This window comes from Gorilla gorilla, chromosome 16 (assembly GCF_029281585.2).
Source record: "Gorilla gorilla gorilla isolate KB3781 chromosome 16, NHGRI_mGorGor1-v2.1_pri, whole genome shotgun sequence".
Classification (NCBI taxonomy): domain Eukaryota; kingdom Metazoa; phylum Chordata; class Mammalia; order Primates; family Hominidae; genus Gorilla; species Gorilla gorilla.
The window spans coordinates 85,371,368-85,393,873 of NC_073240.2; the positions used below are offsets into that span (position 1 = coordinate 85,371,368).

General features: G+C 39.3%; 1 protein-coding gene across 5 annotated transcripts in view; it reads left to right on the top strand.

Annotated features, from left to right (window-relative positions):
• Positions 1-22,506, top strand: part of ADAMTSL3 (ADAMTS like 3) — a 392,199-nt gene that overhangs the window by 201,758 nt on the left and 167,935 nt on the right. For all 5 annotated transcript variants that reach the window (XM_055362792.2, XM_055362793.2, XM_004056691.5 and 2 more), the window contains 2 exons: positions 6,146-6,220; positions 18,220-18,377. In XM_055362792.2, coding sequence (XP_055218767.2) covers positions 6,146-6,220; positions 18,220-18,377 — 233 coding nt within the window. The remainder of the gene's footprint in view (positions 1-6,145; positions 6,221-18,219; positions 18,378-22,506) is intronic.

Sequence of the window (22,506 nt, forward strand, 5' to 3'; positions counted from 1 at the left end):
GTGAACTAGTTTTTCAAGTGTCTGATCAATTTTCCTGCTAATTTGTGTTTTTTTCTTACTGATTTGTAAACACTCTGGATATTAAGAAAACAGTCTTTGCCTATAATTATAATTTTTCCTTCTTTGACATTTAATTTTGCTTACTTTTTATTTCAAATGATTAATATTTTCCTTCGATTTTCTCAAGGCTTTTTTTATATCTTGAGAGAGATTTAAATGTTGTTTTTGTAGGTTGTGCCCATTTTTGGGGGGCTGGAAATGGAGTCTCACTCTGTCGCCCAGGCTGGAATGCAGTGGCGTGATCTTGGCTCACTGCAACCTCTGCCTCCTGGGTTTAAGTGATTCTCCAGCCTCAGCCTCCTGAGTAGCTGGGATTACAGGCACCCACCACGCCCAGCTAAATTTTGTATTTTTTAGTAGAAATGGGGTTTCGCCATGTTGGCCAGGCTGGTCTTGAACTCCTGACCTCAGGTGATTCTCCCGCCTTAGCTTCCCAAAGTGCTAGGATTACAGGCATGAGCCACCGTGCACAGCTGGTTGTGCCCATTTTTTAAAAGTTCATTCCAACATGTTCTATCTTTTCTCTAGCCATTGCAAATGGGGCATTTTCTTCCATTATTTTTCTAAATGATTATTCTTGGTATTTCTAAAATCTAATAATTTTTTAATATTAATTTCTTCTTGATTTCTAATGCTTAGACTATTTTTTCTTGCCTAATTACCTTGGCTAACCTTTTAAAAACTCTTAAGTCATATGGTGCTAACTGGTATCCCATCATTTCCCCAATTAAACAGCAGTGTTTCTAATGTTTAAGCATTAAGCATATTAATCATGACTTGCATTTGTAAATGGTGTTACAAACATTTACTTTATTTTATATACAGAATTTTTATCAGGAATAATGACTGAATTTTACTAAATGCTGGAAACTTATTTGAGGTAATCAAACTTTTCTCCTTTGTCTATTAATATAGTAAATTACATTAGTAGGTTTCCTAAATTTGAGCAACGCTAGCATTTGTTGGGTACACTTCATTTGTATATAGTGCATAATTCAAATTTATGATTCAATTTTCTTTTCAAATATTTTACTTAGGAATTTGGTATCAAATAGATGTTAATGACATTGGAATGTAGTTTTATCTCCAAAATTGTACTGTGTAAAATTTTCAAGCATACATAAAAGTTGATAAAATAACACAATTCACTACTGTACATTTTTTCAACTAGATTCAATAATTACTTATATTTTGCTACATTGGTTCATTATCCCTATCTATCACTCTATCTATCTATCTATCTATCTATCTATCTATCTATCTATCTATCTATCTATCTAGTTCCTCCATCCAACTAGCTAGCTGACCCTTGTTAATTTACAGACATCACAACACTTACTTCTAAGTATTAATACTTTAGCATGACTCTTCTAAAAATAAGGATCTTCTTCATAACATCATCTCACTAGTACAACTAAAAAATTATAATTTCTAAATATTATCTAATATCCAATCTATGTTAAAATTTCTCCTTTTATAGTTGTTTTTCCCCTTGAACTGGTCAAGGCTCACTCATTGCATTTAGTTTTTCTATCTCTTTAGTTTCTTTTTTTTAGTGCACTTAGTTTTTCATGGTATTGACTTTGTAAAGAGTTCATTCCAGTTGTATTTTAGCATGTCCCATATTCTGGATTTGTCTGATCCAGACAAAATTTGTTAATTTGATTAATTTGTTGATCTCCCTCACGTAATTCCTGTGAATTGATCAGCAAAGTCTTAGGTTTAATTAGAATTGGATTGAACATTTGTGGCAGCAGCACATCAAAAGTGATTCGTGATTTATGTTGCATCATATCAGGAAGTTGATGATGTCAGCTTGATCCAGTATTACTCACACAGGTGGTGAAATACACATACTGTGTTGTATAGATCCATGTTTCCCTGTAAGAAATCTGCAGAGTGATGCCTTGACAACGTGTAAATATTCTGTCTTGCAACAGTCTTTCACACAATGGCTTTAGTGTACATTGATGATCCTTGCCTGAAACAGTATTTAACACGGAGAGTTGCAAACGGTTATTTTCTAATTCTATCATTCCTTCTTCACTCATTCTTCTGTTTTTTAAAAAAGGTTTCTGTTTCTTAATTTCTCACTCTGTATTCAGAGATTTTTATTTGTTTAATGTTTTATATATTACTGACAATATTCTTTTTGGGTTTCAAATTGTCCAAAATGTAGCCAGTGGGAGCACTTTAAACTGTCTTCTTTTGTCATAATTCCATTGAATTTTAGACATTGCCTTGGTTTCTAGAGCAACAGGTGTTCCAAGCCCACCTTGAATTTTCCCTACTCCAGACCTGGCATTATCTGGTTTTTCATGGAGAGTTGGTTATTTTTAGTGGGCTTTGTGTGTGTGTGTGTCTCTGTGTGTGTGCATATGTGTCTATGTTGGGTTACACCTTCAACACTCAGCCAAGGTAATTGACAACTTTGTTCTGGCCTTTACTTCCTGCTTCCTCAGACTCTGTAGGTTAGCCATAGATGACAGCTTAGGACCTTCTCAGGTTGTTTCTGGGCATGCACAAAGCTCTGGCATACGCAGAGCCCCACATAGACATGTGGTCTTCTAGATTTTCAGGAATATGTTGGAGTTTTTCAAAGCCACCTGTGGACATCTCATTCCCAGCTTTTTGGTTAGCTTATTGTTTTCCCCAATTGTTATCCACCACCTCATGCAGCCTCAATGTTATATAAGTATCTCTGATTGTTTTGGACAAATGCCTCCTGGGGAAAAGCTGTTTACACTGGGCAAACTCCCAGTTAGATAAACCAAAGACAGCTTTGTGAGTGAAGTCTTCCAGGGAACCACTACACAGGTCAAATAATAATTGGGAATTGGGCATCGAAGGAGCTCCAAACCCATTCTACCCCTGCAAAGTCTGCCAGGCTGCTGGTTTGCACTGTGATTATGGGCTGTTGTTTTCAAGGTTACCATGGAGGTGGAGAATGGGGAGAGATGGAAATAGGCAGCTTAGCATGCCACAAAGCTCACTGTTCTTACTGAGCATTTTTCTTTGATAATTACTGCTCAGATTGTTGCAAGCCTTTGGTTAATTTCCAGAGTTTTAAAAATGTTGGTTCTGACCATGTTTTTACTGATTTTATGGAGGAGAGGATTTTTCAGAAGTCTTTATCACTTTTGCTTGTTTGTTCAAATTAGTCTCTACAAAAAATTCAAAAATTAGCCAGCCATGCTGGCATGCAACTGTGGCCCCAGCTACTCAGGAGGCTGAGTTGGGAGGATTGCTTGAGCCCAGGAGGTAGAGGCTGCAGTGAGCCTAGATCAGGCCACTGCACTCCAGCCTGGGTGACAGAGTGAGACCCTGTCTCAAAAAACAAAAACAAAACAAAACAAAAGAAAAACAACAAAGCATGATGAATGCATTAATCTTTTCTTTACTTACCAGTTTTCAAAACGATGAGCTGTTTGCTAGCATCCTTAAAATGACTGATGCTGTAGTATGCGTCATTTCCTTTCCTTTCCTTTTTTTTTTTTTTTCCCCTGAGACAAGCTCTCACTGTGTTACCCAGGCTGGAGTGCAATGGGTTGATCATAGTTCACTGCAGCCTCAACCTCCTGGGCTCAAGTGATCCTCCCACCCCAGACTCCCAAGTAGCTGGGATTACAGGCACACACCACCATACCCACATTAAAAAAAAAATTATAAAATTTTTTGGTAGTGACCAGGTTTCTCTATGTTGCCCCGACTGGTCTCGAACTCCTGGGCTCAAGCCATCCTCTTGCCTTGGCCTCCCAAACTGCTAAGACTATAGATGGGAGCCACCATGCCTGGCCCCCTCCTTTTTTTAAAAAAAGCTAAATAATAATCCATTGTAGGTATATACCAAAAAAATCTGTGAGAACCAAGATTTCCAGTAGGTAATTGTCTAGGCCAAGGATCACGAATTTTTTCTGTGAAAGGCCAGATAGCACAGTAAATATTTTAGGTTTATTGAGCTGTATGATCTTCATTACCATGACTCAATTCTGCCTTTGTAGAGCAAAAACGGCCTTATCCATTCATCCATAGACAGATACTTAGGTTGTTTCTTCCTTGCGTCTATTGGGAATAATGCTGCCATGATCATCAACGTACCAATATCTGTTTGTGTCCCTGCTTTCAATTCTTTTGGGTATATTCCTAGAGGTGGAATTGCTGGATCATATGGTAATTCTATGTTTAATATCTTGAGGACTTGCCATACTATTTTCCATGGTAGTTGTACCATTTAACATTTTCACCACCAGTTCACAAGGGTTCTTTTCGCCACATCCTCACCAATACTTGTTATTTTTCTGCTTGTTTTGTTATTTTTTTTGTGTGTAATTCTCATCCTAATGGGTGTGAAGTGGTACCTGATTGTGGTTTTGATTTTCAATTCCCTAATAATTATTGATACTGAGCATTTTCATGTGCTTATTGGCCATTTGTATAGCTGTTTTGGAGAAATCCAAGTCCTTTTGTCCTTTTTATTGAATAGGTTGTTTTTTGTTGTTGTTGAGTTACAAGTATTCTTTATATATGCTAGATAATAACCCCTTTCCAAGATGTGATTTGCAAATGTTTTCCCCCATTCCGTGGGTTGCCTCTTCATTCTGTTCATAGTTTCCTTTTGTGCACAAAGGTTTGATTTTGATTTGGTCAAATTTAGCCTTTTTCCATGTGTTTCCTGTGCTTTTAGTGTCATATCCAAGATACCACTGCCCTATTTTTTAACCTTCCTTTTTTAAAGTCTTCAATGTGTATATTGGCAGGCTTTCCACGTTAGGTCATATAGCTTCTTATCATTACTTTTATCAGTTGTAGAGTATTCCTGAGTATGGATGTTCTTGTTTATGTAATCTTTCCCATATTGATGGACATTTAGGTATGGTTCAGTCTTTCCTTTTACATGTATACATGTTAAACAAACAAAAAATCTGGAATGGACATTCATCAAAGTGTTAGAAGTGATTATCTCTGGGCAATAGGATTAGAAAAAGATTTATTTTGTATTTTTGTTTATCTGCATTTTCTAATTTTTAATAATAAACAGGTATTTCTATTTAATAAAAACTTGCAAACTAGTCAATCAATATATTGATATCCTTTGCTTCACTAATTTCACTCTGGAGAGTTTATCCAAAAAAAATTGTTTTGCGTAAGTTAGACAAAAACATCTGCTTGAAGTAATTCGTATCATTGATAATGTTCTAGTTTCATTTAGAAACAGACAATCTTCAGAGAGGGGACTAGTGAGATAAAATATCATATATGAGCTTAGATTATTATGTGAACACAGAAATTAAATTATCAGTGTATGTAGCAGTGTGAAAAAACATCTCTGAGGACCAGGATTTCCAGTAGGTAATTGTCTAGGCCAAGGATCCTGAAATTTTTCTGTGAAAAGTCAGATAGTACAGTAAATATTTTAGCCTTATTGAGCCATATGGTCTTCATTACTACAACTTGATTCTACCTTGAAGAGCATAAACAGCCTTAAATGAATGAAGAGATGTGGCTAGATTTGGCCCAGGGGCCACAGTTTGCAGACCCTCATCAAAGCACATGGATTGGGCCATGAGAGTAAAGGTAATTGAGGTAGGCAGTGCATTTACTTTAAACGTTTCTTTAATGTTATTTAAGGGTGTATTTAAATGAAATTATGTAATATTCATCTGCTTTACACATAGTTGGTGATTTCCAAAGATTTATTTATTTTTTTCTTGAGATAGAGTCTTACTCTGTTGCCCAGGCTGGAGTCCAGTGGCACGTTCTCAGCTCACTGCAGACTCCACCTCCTGGGTTCCAGCAATTCTCCTGCCTCAGCCTCCTGGGTAGCTAGGACTACAGGCACACGCCATCACACCTGGTTAATTTTTGTATTTTTAGTAGAGATGGGGTTTCACCATCTTGGCCAGGCTGGTCTGGAACTCCTGACCTCAAGTGATCTGCCTGCCTTGGCCTCCTGAAGTGCTAGGATTACAGAAATGAAATATAGTTAAGAATATTTTGCAGACGCCCCCAGTTTTGATTGGCTTGCTCATTTTCATGGGCCTTTAGTGTACTGGTTTTATTGCAGTTGTGTTCTGTTCTTTCCCAGGAGAAGAAAATGTAATTGCTGTTCCTTTGGGAAGTCGAAGTGTGAGAATTACAGTGAAAGGACCTGCCCACCTCTGTAAGTAGAATTTAATCTTAACATTTTTTAATATCCTGAAAGTTTAGTTAGCCAAAAAAACCAAAAAACAAAAAACCCACAAACCAAACCAACAAGCAAAAAAACTTTCTCCAAGTTAATGGGTGATGTTACCAAACTTGCGTCCACTTACTTGGCACAGCAAAGCTAAACACTGACATCAGGATTTGCAGCCAGAGACAGTGAGGCATTTATTGCAGAGCACCAAGCAAGGAGAATCAAATAGCTCATGCTTAAGACCTGAACTCCCAGATGTCTTACATGTAAGGATTTTTAAAGACAGGGAGATAGAAGTTACAGGCAAAGTCACAAATTAATACTGGAGGCTATGCACTGGTTTGACCTGAAAAGGTGGAATATCTTGAAGTGGGGGCTTACAGACCATAGGTAGATTCAAATATTTTCTGATTTGCAATTGGTTAAGAGAGGGAAGTTTTGCCTAAAGAGTTGGAGTCAGCAGAAAAGAATGTTAGATCTGGCCCTTGGGCCTGATCGCCTCCAGGTGCTTCAGGAAGAAATGTAGGACAAAGAAAGGCAGTCAGAGTTCAGCCTCAATTCTCTCTTACTGGAGGTCTCTGTGCCGGTGGATCCATTTGGTAGGGATCTAGATTTCCTGAAAAACTACTCAGAGACATATGTTAAAATGTTATCTTCAGTTTCTATAGGGAACCATACATCCTGTGACTCTAACTTTTTCTGGCTATTGTTTTAATCCATTATTACCTTGTTGCTTGTGAAGTTGCTCATTACTTCTCAAGGCTAGCTAGATGCCTGGAATTTCTCTTGAAGGAATTCAAGATTTTCCCTTATTTCCATTCATGGGGGTGGTGGTACCCTGTTGGGTACCCCCGACTATTCTGTAGTGGGCAAAATAGTCTATATAACCAGGGAAATTATCTGTATTGTACCCTGAATTTTTCTGTTCTCATACCCCAATGGGAAATTTGCCTGTTTAAGATTAATCCCCTCATGGGAGACTAAAAACCAAATTTTATGTCAAATAAACTATTTTTGTATAGGATGGCTGGGTGTGGTGGTTCATGCCTGTAATGCCAGCTCTTTGAGAGGCTGTGGCAGGAGGATCACTTGAGTCTAGGAGTTTGAGACAAGCCTGGGCAGCACAGGAAGACCCCATCTCTACGAAAAATTTAAAAAAAAAATTAGCTAGGCATAGTGGTGCACGCCTGTAGTCCAAGCTACTCAAGAGGCTGAGGTAGTCCAAGGAGTAGCTTGGCTACTACAGGCGTGTAGTCCACGCTACTCCTTGCGCCTAGGAGTTCAAGGTTGCAGTGAGCTCTGATTGCACCACTGCAATCTGCCACTCCAGCCTGAGTGACACAGGAAGACCATGTCTCTAAAATAATAATAGTATATGGAGAGTAAAGTAAGATTTGGGAATGTTCTGGAGATTTTAGCAAAGTGGGACAAAACAAAACAAAATTTAAAATACAAAACCTTATCAGTGAATATGGCTGATCAGAACAAGCCTTGCTGCTAGCACATCACAGCTTCCCATGTAGGGGTCCCTGAAGGCTGACACTGTTTTCCCAGAATACTGTGATTTTCAAATAATAAATAGATTATTGTGATGATTTCACTCTGGGAATACACTAAAACCATTAAATTATGCATTTTAAAAGGGCAAAGTTTATGGCATGCAAAGTATATATGGAAAAGATGCTTAAAAAACAAAAAAATGCAGTGGATGGTCTTGATATCCTCATGATACTAAAGGCCATTCCCCAAAATTCAGCTCCAAAACTAGTTTTATAAATTGTAAAAACAGAATAAGTAAGCAATAAATAGAATAAGTAAAGGTGAGGGAGGTGGAGCCAAGACGGCCGAATAGGAATAGCTCCAGTCTACAGCTCCCAGCGTGAGCGACGTAGAAGACGGGTGATTTCTGCATTTCCAACTGAGGTACCGGGTTCCTCTCTCTGGGGAGTGTCGGAAAGTGGGTGCAGGACAGTAGGTGCAGCACACCAAGCATGAGCCAAAGCAGGGCGAGGCATCGCGTCACCCGGGAAGCACAAGGGGTCAGGGAATTCCCTTTCCTAGTCAAAGAAAGGGGTGACAGACGGCACCTGGAAAATTGGGTCACTCCCACCCTAATACTGTGCTTTTCCAATGGTCTTAGCAAATGGCACACCAGGAGATTATATCCCGCGTCTGGCTCAGAGGGTCCTATGCCCACGGAGCCTTGCTCATTGCTAGCACAGCAGTCTGAGATCAAACTGCAAGGTGGCAGCGAGGCTGGGGGAGGGGCGCCCACCATTGCTGAGGCTTGCCTCTGTAGACTCCACCTACTCCACCTAGGGGTGCCTGCCTGCTTCTGTAGACTCCACTTCTGGGGGCAGGGCACAGCCAAACAAAAGGCAGCAGAATCCTCTGCAGACTTAAATGTCCCTGTCTGACAGCTTTGAAGAGAGTAGTGGTTCTCCCAGCACGCAGCTTGAGATCTGAGAACGGACAGACTGCCTCCTCAAGTGGGTCCCTGACCCCGGAGTAGCCTAACTGGGAGTCACCCCCTAGTAGGGGCAGACTGACAGCTCACACGGCCGGGTACTCATCTGAGACAAAACTTCCAGAGGAACGATCAGGCAGCAACATTTGCTGTACACCAATATCCTCTGTTCTGCAGCCTCCGCTGCTGATACCCAGGCAAACAGGGTCTGGAGTGGACCTCCAGCAAACTCCAACAGACCTGCAGCTGAGCGTCCTGACTGTTAGAAGGAAAACTAACAAACAGAAAGGACATCCACACCAAAACCCCATCTGTACGTCACCATCATCAAAGACCAAAGGTAGATAAAACCACAAAGGTGGGGAAAAAACAGAGGAGAAAAACTGGAAACTCTAAAAATCAGAGCACCTCTGCTCCTACAAAGGAACACAGCTCCTCACCAGCAACGGAACAAAGCTGGATGGAGAATGACTTTGACGAGTTGAGAGAAGAAGGCTTCAGACAATCAAACTACTCCAAGCTAAAGGAGGAAGTCCGAACCCATGGCAAAGAAGTTAAAAACCTTGAAAACAAATTAGACGAATGGCTAACTAGAATAACCAATGCAGAGAAGTCCTTAAAGGACCTGATGGAGCTGAAAACCAAGGCACGAGAACGTGACAAATGCACAAGCCTCAGTAGCCAATTTGATCAACTGGAAGAAAGGGTGTCCGTGATGGAAGATCAAATGAATGAAATGAAGCAAGAAGAGAAGTTTAGAGAAAAAAAGAATAAAAAGAAATGGACAAAGCATCCAAGAAATGTGGGACTATGTGAAAAGACCAAATCTACGTCTGATTGGTGTACCTGAAAGTGATGGGGAGAATGGAACCAAGTTGGAAAACACTCTGCAGGATATTATCCAGGAGAACTTCCCCAATCTAGCAAGGCAGGCCAACATTCAAATTTAGGAAATACAGAGAATGCCACAAAGATACTCCTCAAGAAGAGCAACTGCAAGACATATAATTTTCAGATTCACCAAAGTTGAAATGAAGGAAAAATTGTTAAGGGCAGCCAGAGAGAAAGGTCGGGTTACCCACAAAGGGAAGCCCATCAGGCTAACAGCAGATCTCTTGGCAGAAACTCTACAAGCCAGAAGAGAGTGGGGGCCAATATTCAACATTCTTAAAGAAAAGAATTTTCAACCCAGAATTTCATATCCAGCCAAACTAAGCTTCATAAGTGAAGGAGAAATAAAATCCTTTACAGATAAGCAAATGCTGAGAGATTTTTTCACCACCAGGCCTGCCCTAAAAGAGCTCCTGAAGGAAGCACTCAACATGCAAAGGAACAACTGGTACCAGCCACTGCAAAAGCATGCCAAATTGTAAAGACTGTCGAGGCTAGGAAGAAACTGCATCAACTAATGAGCAAAATCACCAGCTAACATCATAATGACAGGATCAAATTCACACATAACAATATTAACCTTAAATGTAAATGGGCTAAATACCCCACTTAAAAGACACAGACTGGCAAATTGGATAAAGACTCAAGACCCATCAGTGTGCTGTATTCAGGAAACCCATCTCACGTGCAGAGACACACATAGGCTCAAAATAAAGGGATGGAGGAAGACCTACCAAGCAAATGGAAAACAAAAAAAGGCAGGGGTTGCAATCCTAGTCTCTGATAAAACAGACTTTAAACCAACAAAGATCAAAAGAGACAAAGAAGGCCATTACATAGTGGTAAAGGGATCAATTCAACAAGAAGAGCTAACTATCCTAAATATATATGCACCCAATACAGGAACACCCAGATTCATAAAGCAAGTCCTTAGAGACCTACAAAGAGACTTAGACTCCCACACATTAATAATGGGAGACTATAACACCCCACTGTCAACATTAGACAGATCAACGAGACAGAAAGTTAACAAGGATATCCAGGAATTGAACTCAGCTCTGCACCAAGAAGACCTAATAGACATCTACCGAACTCTCCACCCCAAATCAACAGAATATACATTCTTTTCAGCACCACACCACACCCAAAACTGACCACATAGTTGGAAGTGAAGCACTCCTCAGCAAATGTAAAAGAACAGAAATTGTAACAAACTGTCTCTCAGACCACAGTGCAATCAAACTAGAACTCAGGATTAAGAAACTCACTCAAAACTGCTAACTATATGGAAACTGAACAACCTGCTCCTGAATGACTACTGGGTACATAACAAAATGAAGGCAGAAATAAAGATGTTCTTTGAAACCAATGAGAACAAAGACACAACATACCAGAATCTCTGGGACACATTCAAAGCAGTGTGTAGAGGGAAATTTATAGCACTAAATGCCCACAAGAGAAAGCAGGAAAGATCTAAAATTGACACCCTAACATCACAATTAAAAGAACTAGAGAAGCAAGAGCAAACACATTCAAAAGCTACCAGAAGGCAAGAAATAACTAAGATCAGAGCAGAACTGAAGGAAATAGAGACACAAAAAACCCTTCAAAAAAATCAATGAATCTAGGAGCTGGTTTTTTGAAAAGATCAACAAAATTGATAGACTGCTAGCAAGATTAATAAAGAAAAGAGAGAAGAATCAAATAGACACAATAAAAAATGATAAAGGGGATATCACCACCGATCCCACAGAAATACAAACTACCATCAGAGAATACTATAAACACCTCTATGCAAATAAACTAGAAAATCTAGAAGAAATGGATAAATTCCTCGATACATACACCCTCCCAAGACTAAACCAGGAAGAAGTTGAATCTCTGAATAGACCAATAACAGGCTCTGAAATTGAGGCAATAATTAATAGCTTACCAACCAAAAAAAGTCCAGGACCAGATGGATTAACAGCTGAATTCTACCAGAAGTACAAGGAGGAGCTGGTCCAATTCCTTCTGAAACTATTCCAATCAATAGAAAAAGAGGGAATCCTCCCTAACTCATTTTATGAGGCCAGCATCATCCTGATACCAAAGCCTGGAAGAGACACAACCAAAAAAGAGAATTTTAGACCAATATCCCTGATGAACATCGATGCAAAAATCCTCAATAAAATTCTGGCAAACCAAATCCAGCAGCACATCAAAAAGCTTATCCACCATGATCAAGTTGGCTTCATCCCTGTGATGCAAGGCTGATTCAACATATGCAAAACAATAAACGTAATCCAGCATATAACTAGAACCAAAGACAAAAACCACATGATTATCTCAATAGATGCAGAAAAAGCCTTTGACAAAATTCAACAACACTTCATGCTAAAAACTCTCAATAAATTAGGTATTGATGGAACGTATCTCAAAATAATAAGAGCTATCTATGACAAACCCACAGCCAATGACAAACCCACAGCCAATATCATACTGAATGGGCAAAAACTGGAAGCATTCCCTTTGAAAACTGGCACAAGACAGAGATGCCCTCTCTCACCACTCCTATTCAACATAGTGTTGGAAGTTCTGGCCAGGGCAATCACGCAGGAGAAAGAAATAAAGGGTATTCAATTAGGAAAAGAGGAAGTCAAATTGTCCCTGTTTGCAGATGACATGATTGTATATCTAGAAAACCCCATCGTCTCAGCCCAAAATCTCCATAAGCTGATAGGCAACTTCAGCAAAGTCTCAGGATACAAAATCATGTGCAAAAATCACAAGCATTCTTATACACTAATAACAGACAAACGGAGAGCCAAATCATGAGTGAACTCCCATTCACAGTTGCTTCAAAGAGAATAAAATACCTAGGAATCCAACTTACAAGGGACATGAAGGACCTCTTCAAGGAGAACTACAAACCATTCCTCAATGAAATAAAAGAGGATACAAACAAATGGAAGAACATTCCATGCTCATGGGTAGGAAGAATCAGTATCGTGAAAATGGCCATACTGCCCAAGGTAATTTATAGATTCAACGCGATCCCCATCAAGCTACCAATGACTTTCTTCACAGAATTGGAAAAAACTACTTTAAAGTTCATATGGAACCAAAAAGAGCCCACATCGCCAAGTCAATCCTAACCCAAAAGAACAAAGCTGGAGGCATCACGCTACCTGACTTCAAGCTATACTACAAGGCTACAGTAACCAAAACAGCATGGTACTGATACCAAAACAGAGATATAGACCAATGGGACAGAACAGAGCCCTCAGAAATAACGCCGCATATCTACAACCATCTGATCTTTGACAAACCTGACAAAAACAAGAAATGGGGAAACAATTCCCTATTTAAGAAATGGTGCTGGGAAAACTGGCTAGCCATATGTAGAAAGCTGAAACTGGATCCCTTCCTTGCACCTTATACAAAAATTAATTCAAGATGGATTAAAGACTTAAATGTTTGACCTAAAACCATAAAAACCCTAGAAGAAAACCTAGGCAATACCATTCAGGACATAGGCATGGGCAAGGACTTCATGTCTAAAACACCAAAAGCAATGGCAACAAAAGACAAAATTGACAAATGAGATCTAATTAAATTAAAGAGCTTCTGCACAGCAAAAGAAACTACCATCAGAGTGAACAGGCAACCTACAGAATGGGAGAAAATTTTTGCAATCTACTTATCTGACAAAGGGCTAATATCCAGAATCTACAATGAACTCAAACAAATTTACAAGAAAAAAACAAACAGCCCCATCAAAAAGTGGGTGAAGGATATGAACAGACACTTCTCAAAAGAAGACATTTATGCAGCCAAAAGACACATGAAAAAATGCTCATCATCACTGGCCATCAGAGAAATGAAATCAAAACCACGAAGAGATACCATCTCACACCAGTTAGAATGGCAATCATTAAAAAGTCAGGAAACAACAGGTGCTGGAGAGGATGTGGAGAAATAGGAACACTTTTACACTGTTGGTGGAACTGTAAACTAGTTCAACCATTGTGGAAGACAGTGTGGTGATTCCTCAAGGATCTAGAACTAGAAATACCATTTGACCCAGCGATCCCATTACTGGGTATATACCCAAAGGATTATAAATCATGCTGCCATAAAGACACATGCACACGTATGTTTATTGTGGCACTATTCACAATAGCAAAGACTTGGAACCAACCCAAATGTCTAACAATGATAGACTGGATTAAGAAAATGTGGCACATATACACCATGGAATACTATGCAGCCATAAAAAAGGATGAGTTCATGTCCTTCGTAGGGACATGGATGAAGCTGGAAACCATCATTCTCAGCAAACTATCACAAGGACAAAAAAACAAACACTGTGTGTTCTCACTCATAGGTAGGAATTGAACAATGAGAACACATGGACACAGGAAGGGGAACATCACACACCGGGGCCTGTTGTGGGGTGGGGGGAGGGGGGAGGGATAGCATTAGGAGATATACCTCATGTTAAATGACGAGTTAATGCGTGCAGTGCACCAACATGGCACATGTATACATATGTAACTAACCCGTACGTTGTGTACGTGTATCCTAAAACTTAAAGTATAATAAAAAAAAAAGAATAAGTAAAGGTGAACACTTTGAGGCAAAAATTCATTTATGTGTATATGTTCTGGCATATTCAACATAACTTTATATTCAAGACTGGCACTCATCCAAGAACAGGGCTCAAAAATGTTCCCATTTCTCCAAGAGTGACAAATCTGTTGCTTGGACTATTTCCCTTTCTGAACAATCTCACAATTGGCAGTAGAAGTATTTCTGAAAGTTATCCTTCTTTGCTGATGAATAGAACTGGCTTCATTTACTAAGGACTTAGTTAACATTTCTGAATATCTAAATATAGAAGTGGTTTTATTTTCTGGATTTATGCAACTTTTTTCTTAGTTTTTATTTGTAAAAGAGATATTTCTGAAATGAAGCTTATTTTGCAGTAATAAATCATTCTTTTAACATCCACATTAACTATAACTATCCAAAAGACTGCATCACTAAGAACTGAAAATACCCAGCAACATTAATGTCAGTCTCTTTGCTGTGGAGTGAATTTTACTTACAGAATATCCATCTTACATACTGCCTAGAGGTGTTTGTTTAGATCCTGAATTTCCAGTCCTGTCCCAAGCCTGGCCACAGCATTATGGGGAGCACACAGCCCCAAATTTTCCAGGAGTGCATCCCTTCAAAAATGGAAGCAATAAGCAGATCCCTGCAAAACAGATTTTATTGTAGCAAAACCTCAGCATGAAATGTGTTTAACTAGCAATAAACTTAAGAAGCCGAGAGGTCATAAACCAAAAACCTCCAATTCAGTTGGAAGAATATTTTCCCTTTAAGCCCTATCTGAGGATCGTATATAGAGATGTATAAATATAAGCATGGATGCAGTACCTGATGACCAATCAAAGGAAATTGAGATGAATGAAATTAGCCTATGCTATAGAAATACAGTTCTACTGTACATATAAGTTTGATGTATTTATAACTATGTTAGCCATGCTAAACACTCATTCCACATTTACCTGACAGTACTTTCATGGCCTTTAGAATTTAGGGAGACCTCTTGGGGATGGTTACCATGACCCTGCCTTTTTAGAAAGAAGCCTGAACTGATACTTCTCAGTGCAGATCCTTCAACTAGAAGCAATTAGAAGCATTCATCATTTTCTAGGCATAATTTCTTTTACAAATAACTGTAGTGGATTAAAATATTTAAAGGCATCACTAGAGACCTGAGTTGTGAAGATTTTGGGATACAAGAAAGTCTTGATTTCTAATTTTTACTCTTTTTGAGACTACCTATCATATCTTCCTCAACACTTCCCTCCCTCCCCTCAATATTAAGTCTGGAGAGGAGAAAGAAGTTGGGCCGTGGGCAGCAGGAAAGAAGGCTCACACTCTCTTCCCTTAATTCTGGTGGGGATGTTTATAGGCTTCCTGGGGTCTCCTACACACTAACCACCTTGCTGCGGAAACCACAGAGGGTCAGTGAAACCTCTGAGAACCGAAGGGCTTGTGCATGCAGCTCTCACTAGCCATGAATCACACATTGTGAACAACATGGGGCTGCAGTAAATATAGGGAAATGGTGGAAATTAATAAAAACTTAAAGGTATCCATAAGTCAATACATCATCTGAATTGTTGATTGAAACACCACAAACTCCTTTTTTTGTCATTTATTTTTAAGAGGAACCAGCACAAAGAAGCACGTTTGCCACCAATAAAAATGACAACTTTTAAGGAACTGCATCGGCCTCCACCTTGCTGTGGATTGGGCACAGTGGCTTTGTTAATCCAGATTATCAGAATTGTTTGCATCCATAAACTCCACCTTCACCAAATCACTGCACCAGTCTTTCTTCACCCACCTTTGACTCTGCTTACCCATTTACACAATTGAGGTCAAAACACCTGCTTTCTGCCTCCTAGATAGGCAACCAGTGTTTGTGCTTTAGAGAACTGGAAGCCTTTTGAAATACTCAAATTAAAAATATTTTACAATAAGCGTACCATTTAGTGGAGAAGCAGAGTGGTTTGGGTAATTTATGTGAACTTGAAAATTGTTTTTGTTACTTGTGTTTTTATATCCATGTCACTGAGACTCTTAGACACTGTTAAAATAGTGGCTAGATTCTGTATTAAAAACAAAGTATCAAAACCAAGTTAACAAAAATGCTGGCCTATGGTTTAGGGAATGGTTGTCATAGCAACTGGTCCTCCCTTCCTCCCAGATCACCTTCCCAGATTTTTACACCCCCTGCCCCAATTCTGCATCCCGATCTGCAACTTGGAACGCTGTGGTCCAGAAGGTTAGCACAATGGTAAAGCAATTACTACTCCAACACAGCCGCGGAATCCATTGCATGCTACTTGAATTTAATCAAGTCATTTCAGGCTAAATCAGTGTCTAGAAACTTGTATTTTGCATGCCTTCTGTGAGGATGCGTTATGTTCCGCTTAACTTTGCGTCTTAATATTGCCTTAATGCTCTTAATGCTTATCATTTTTTTTTCTCATGGACTTTAGAGACATCCACTGTAGGGTCCATTTACTATCTCTAGTTCCCCATTTCATTTTTACTGACAACTCACTTTATAACACTCAGTTTTATATCTTCATTGGAACTAGGAAATGAATTTAATCTCACACTTTCCAAAAATCTATTGCGGTCATGGAGATCAGGGCCAAAGTGGTTGGGGTTTTGTATGCCTGCAAGTAGCCAGCATTATTCTTCGACCACTAATGACTCCTCCAGATCAAGTAGCTCATGTCCAGCCTTTGAATTTTCCCAGAAAAGTTCCCAGCCTGCCTGTCAGGGATAATCAGGGATGTCTCCTAATGCCTGTTATGCAGTCTGTCCAGGGCACTTGAATTCCTGCAGCTGCTCCAGTGACAGAGAAAAATCCAGCAAATGAAAACAACCAAAGCCCAGCAGGCTATGGATGGAAGCTCCCTAATGCTGGACGATTTTGTCGCATTTTATCAGCTTTCCATTTTTGACACTCAGCGGAGTTTTGGTTCTTCTGTGTTCTTTGTTTGAGATTTTTAAAGACTGGTATGATATCATTGAATCAAATGTGGGTTTTAGGATAGAGTTGGACCTGAGAGATTGTCTGCTCTGACTGCTCATTTTAGGTATGAGGCAATGAAAACCCAAGGCAGAAAGTTAGAGAAAAATACGGGGCCAGAAACGCAGGTGCCCCAGAACCTAGCTGTATATACATTTTTTATTGCCTCTCTCAACATGAAACCAGATCTACTAAGTATGGTGACACTTAGAAAATAAAAGAAAGAAAAGAAAGAGGGAGGAAAGACAGAAATTTAAATAAAGTAGAAATGCTTTTTTGTTTAAACTGTGATAAGCAAACTTTTTTTCTGTAGGAAATCTTAAAAGCACTTTTGTTCATATGAAAGCAAATTCGAATAAAGGGGTTTCATGCACAAGGGAGGTCTTTGTGGCAATGGAGTGGTTCTGTATTTTGATTGTGGTGGTGGGTGATAAAATGGCATTGAACTATATGCACATATTGTACCAGTGTCAATTTCCTGGTTTTGATATTCAACTATACTTTTGTAACATGTAAACATTAGACAAAAGGGAATGAAGGTTACAAAGGACCTCTCTATACTATTTTTGCAACTTCCTGTTAATCTAAAATTATTTCAAAATCAAAAGTTTTGTTTGATAAAAAGCAAATTTGAAATTTGCTGTGATTTTTGTCTAAAAGAGTAGGCATAAGATCTTTTGAACAAGTAATAAAATGAGTGAACATAGCTTTACTTTGAGTATTAGCTAAATCATGAAAACATATAAAGAAAGAAAAGTTTTCTCTTTCCCCTTATGCTAGAAATGGCTCCAAATATTTGAGTAGAACTATTTGGGCCTGCCACCCTTGTTAGCTCCTTTTTTACGGGCAATTAAAAATCTGATATATCTATTCCACCAATATCAATTAATGTTTGTAAACTGAGTGGCTATTTTGACATTGTTTTGATATCATATACTGACATTGTATTTGCTAAAATGTCTTTTGTAATAAAATACCTTTAAGATTGTTTCTTATTTGAATCATATATTTTAATTTTAGTTATTGAATCAAAAACACTTCAAGGAAGCAAAGGAGAACACAGCTTTAACAGCCCCGGCATCTTTGTCGTAGAAAACACAACAGTGGAATTTCAGAGGGGCTCCGAGAGGCAAACTTTTAAGATTCCAGGACCTCTGATGGCTGATTTCATCTTCAAGGTAGGATGATCCTCTTCATAAACTTCATGTACCTGAATCCCAGAACATCTTGATTTTTAAAACGAGTTTGTTTAGCAAGAGGTCATCAATCATTGTTTTTTATACAGAGCATGTGTCATCAATATTTCCATCTTGGCAGTCCATTCTTAAAAATTGTTCAGCACTCTTAAATTTCTGCTCCTAACCCTAACAGTTAAAAAACAAACTTCACTTTTATGGGGGAAGGATTGATTCTGTATTTATAATCTCTGGTTGCTTTGTTCAGTTTGTTTGTTGGTTTAAGAAACAGGGTCTCCCTGTGTTGCTCAGGCTGCTGCAGTGGCTATTCACAGCTGCAGTCATAGCCTTGAATTCCTGAGCCCAAGTGATCCTTCTGCCTCAACCTCCCAAGTAGCTGTGTTCAGTTTTAGATAAAGTTTGGTGAAAACGGCCGATGGTTAAATGCAGCATATCCTAAACCAGTATTGTGCCGCTGCATGTCTTCTTGCAGAGGAGAGCAGAGACAACAGGGGCTCATTCCTTAGCCTCCTTTAAGATAGTTACCCTTAAGGCATCTTTACTTCGACCTTCAGCCCTTAGAACATGCAGTCTTGCAGTGGGCTGATTCAAGATCAGGATTTGCTTCCCCAGATGTTCTATGACAGATACTTGTCACAAGATACCTTCAGAAGAACTCTTCTTCTCTGGAACCATGAGCCTGTGTCCCCTCTCTGGATACTGCTGGGGCATCTTCCCTCATTCAGAGGACATGAAGTATAGTGGCCAATATATTTCCAAGGTGACGCAGTTTGAAACTCTTCTGATAAGTTTGAAAATGCCTAAGAAATGAAAAAGATAGTTCAGTGTGTGGTTTTGCCATATCCTGTTTCAGAAACCCATTCCAAAATGTAAATGGAAGCTAGAAAATAGCCCCAATTACCAGTTATATTTTTCTGTATGAAAAAAACCCTTTAGCTTTAAAAAGCTGTCTGTGTTCTACATATTAATTTGTCACGGAATGTTTCACTGAGACATCAGTTGTGTCAGCAGAGGAACATGCACGGAGGTAGATTAGAGTTGCTGACTCATCCCAATCCCTGAGATACAAATTCAGCCTGCAGTGGGACTGGCCAAGCGTTGGCCTGCACAGTGTATTGTTTTGTTTCTGAAACTTTGGATTTTGAATAATCAACGCTTAAAAATCAAGAGATTTTTACATCAAAAGATCAGGGTTTTTTTTTTTTTTCTGCTTCTCTGTAAAAATGGGAAGAGCTTGCATTTTACAATCGCAATAAGTGACTGTAACTGAGGAACAGCTGCTTTCCAGTCTCGGGTCTGCCGTGGTCCACACCACTATGTATTGTGTCCCTAACACTAAAGGCGTAAGTGGTTGGTTGCCATTCATCCTGGTCCGGGCATTTATAGCATCTGCCTAGCCTCCACAGACATTTATGTTTCTGACTTCTGTGTCATATCCTTAAAGCATTGATCCAATAGTCTTCTTAGACAGTCATATTATGAAAGGTTTTGGGGAAGCCATAATTACGTTTTTTTTAAAAGTCTCTCTCTGGTCTATTGTTATGACATAAATTCTATGCTTTCCTTGCCCTCCTTAGGGCCTTCCTATGTGATTCTCAAGTAGAAAATATACACCACACACACACACACACACACACATACACACACAGAGAGTTTTTGTTCTCTTTTAATTACTACTCAGAGAATCTGTATTCTTCTCAAGTCAACTTGGAGGTCCTTGGCTGAATAGGAGACATTAATACAATGATGAAATGAGGAAAGTACCCACAAAGATTAGTATTTCAAGATATTGTTTCGTTACAGTGTCAGCATCAGTAGATCTTAATAATATATTGTTTATTGATACCATTTATAAAAACACACATAAACTGCATATTTCTATGAGTTTGTATGTACACACACGTATATGTATATGTATATTTTTAAAAATAATTTGGAAGGATACATTTCGAAATGGAAACACTGAAAACAACAGTGACTATTTTAGAGGGGATAACATTTTGTAATATCTAGTTCTTAAAATAATGTTTAAAAGGAAGAATGTGGCTGGGCGTGGTGGCTCATGCCTGTAATCCCAGCACTTAGGGAGGCCAAGGCGGGTGGATCACCTGAGGTCAGGAGTTCTAGACCAGCCTGTCCAACATGACGAAACCTCATCTCTACTAAAAATACAAAAATAGCCGGGCGTGGTGGCGCGCACCTGTAATCCCAGCTACTCAGGGGGCTGAGGCAGGAGAATTACTCGAACCCAGGAGGCAGAGGTTGCAGTGAGCCAAGATCACACCACTGCATTCCAGCCTGGGCAACAGAGCAAGAGTCCATCTCAAAAAAATGGTAATTAAAAAAATAAATAATAAAAAGTAAATGGAAGAATGAATTCACATATCACGTGCATAATTAAAAATTACTTTACACCTTCTTGCCCAAATTATGTACTCACCTCTTAATAGAGTATATTTAAAAAAGTGTGTGTGTGTGTGTGTGTGTGTGTGTGTGTGTTTGTGTGACAGAGTGTCACTCTGTCACGCCCAGGATGGAGTGCAGTGGTACGATCTCGGCTCACTGCAACCTCCTCCTGAGTAGCTGGGATTACAGGCATGCACCACCACTCCTGGCTAATTTTTTTTTATTTTTTATTTTTAGTAGGGATGAGGTTTCACCATGTTGGTCAGGCTGGTCTCGAACTCCTGATCTCAAATGATGCACCTGCCTTGGTCTCCCAAAGAGCTGGGATTACAGACGTGAGCCACTGCACCCGGCCAATAGAGTACATTTTAACAGCATGTTCGGTGTACACTGTCTGCATTCATATTCAGTCCTCTATGTTCCTGTCTCTGAGTTCTGGCTCTCTCAGATTTAATAAACAGTTCTGGACTTTGACTTCAACTCCTGGAAAGCTTTTGATCTCTCTAGACTGAAAAGGTGTTTTGAAAAATATGTTTATCAAAGAGGGTGTTACATACAACTGTCTGACTCATGCATAAATCGAGCCTCATTTTCATACCTACAGCAATTGTCTCTCATGGATGTGGTGTACTTAGTGGGGGAGAATGTGGCAAAATTGGAGACACTTATGATGAAGTAAGAATGGCTCTGATGTTGTTTTTTTCCTGACTTGGGAGCTTGTCCAAATAATGTGGGTTTCTAGGAAGTATCCTTTTCCATCAGTTCCTTTTTTTTTTTTTTTGGTTCCAAACATTGTAGTATTTACCAGCCTGTGTTGTTGCTAAGATAAAGAACTCTTTGCTTCCATTCATCTCTTCCTGGCCCATCACACAATCAAGTCATGGCTGTACTTTGAGTGGGAGGTTAAAAGTGCCTGTGAGGTCACTGATGACAGTCAGCCCTATGTCCCTGTGTTTCATTGTATCTCTTTCCATTCCAATCAACCAACAGAAATTAGTCTATAAATGGAAGACCTGGCTTCAACCTGAGAGAGGATGAGGCAGTGAAAACCAGCCCTGCATATTCAGTGCTAATTTAGCACAGCCGTGGGTGCACTGAGCTAGGTTGAGGCACACGCTTTGCTACAGTTCATGTAGTAGCCCTTATTTCGTGGGCTTTTGATAACTGTACTGTTGAACACTACTGTATTCTTACATAAAGAGTAAAATATGTAGACATCAATGGGATGTTAGGTTGTCTTATAGGTATTGTTGCTCAGATTTTGCAGCTTAGCATCTCACTGTACCAATGAGAAAAAAATTTCTTTTTTCTACTCTTTAAGAAGCTATATTTTCATGGTTGGACCATTCTTGAAAATTGCACATTTCCTTCTTCCAGTGGATTTCTCATTATATATGCTTGTTTTCCTGAATAATCTGTTTCCCTTTTTTCGTTTTTTTTTTTTTTATTTGTGCGTAGCTACAGGGCCTCACTATGTTGCACAGTCTGGTCTCGAATTTGTGGCCTCAAGCAATCCTCCTGCCTCAGCCTCCCAAATTGCTGGGATTACAGGTGTGAGCCACCATGCCCAGCCCTCAATGACCTGTTTTTCATGGATGACCTTTGTCATAGCACTAAGGGGTATTTTGCATTAGGGCCCTGCTTCTTCAATATGCGCATATTGCCACCAGGAAGCAGTAGTGAGTCTTGGCTAAGTACAGTAGTT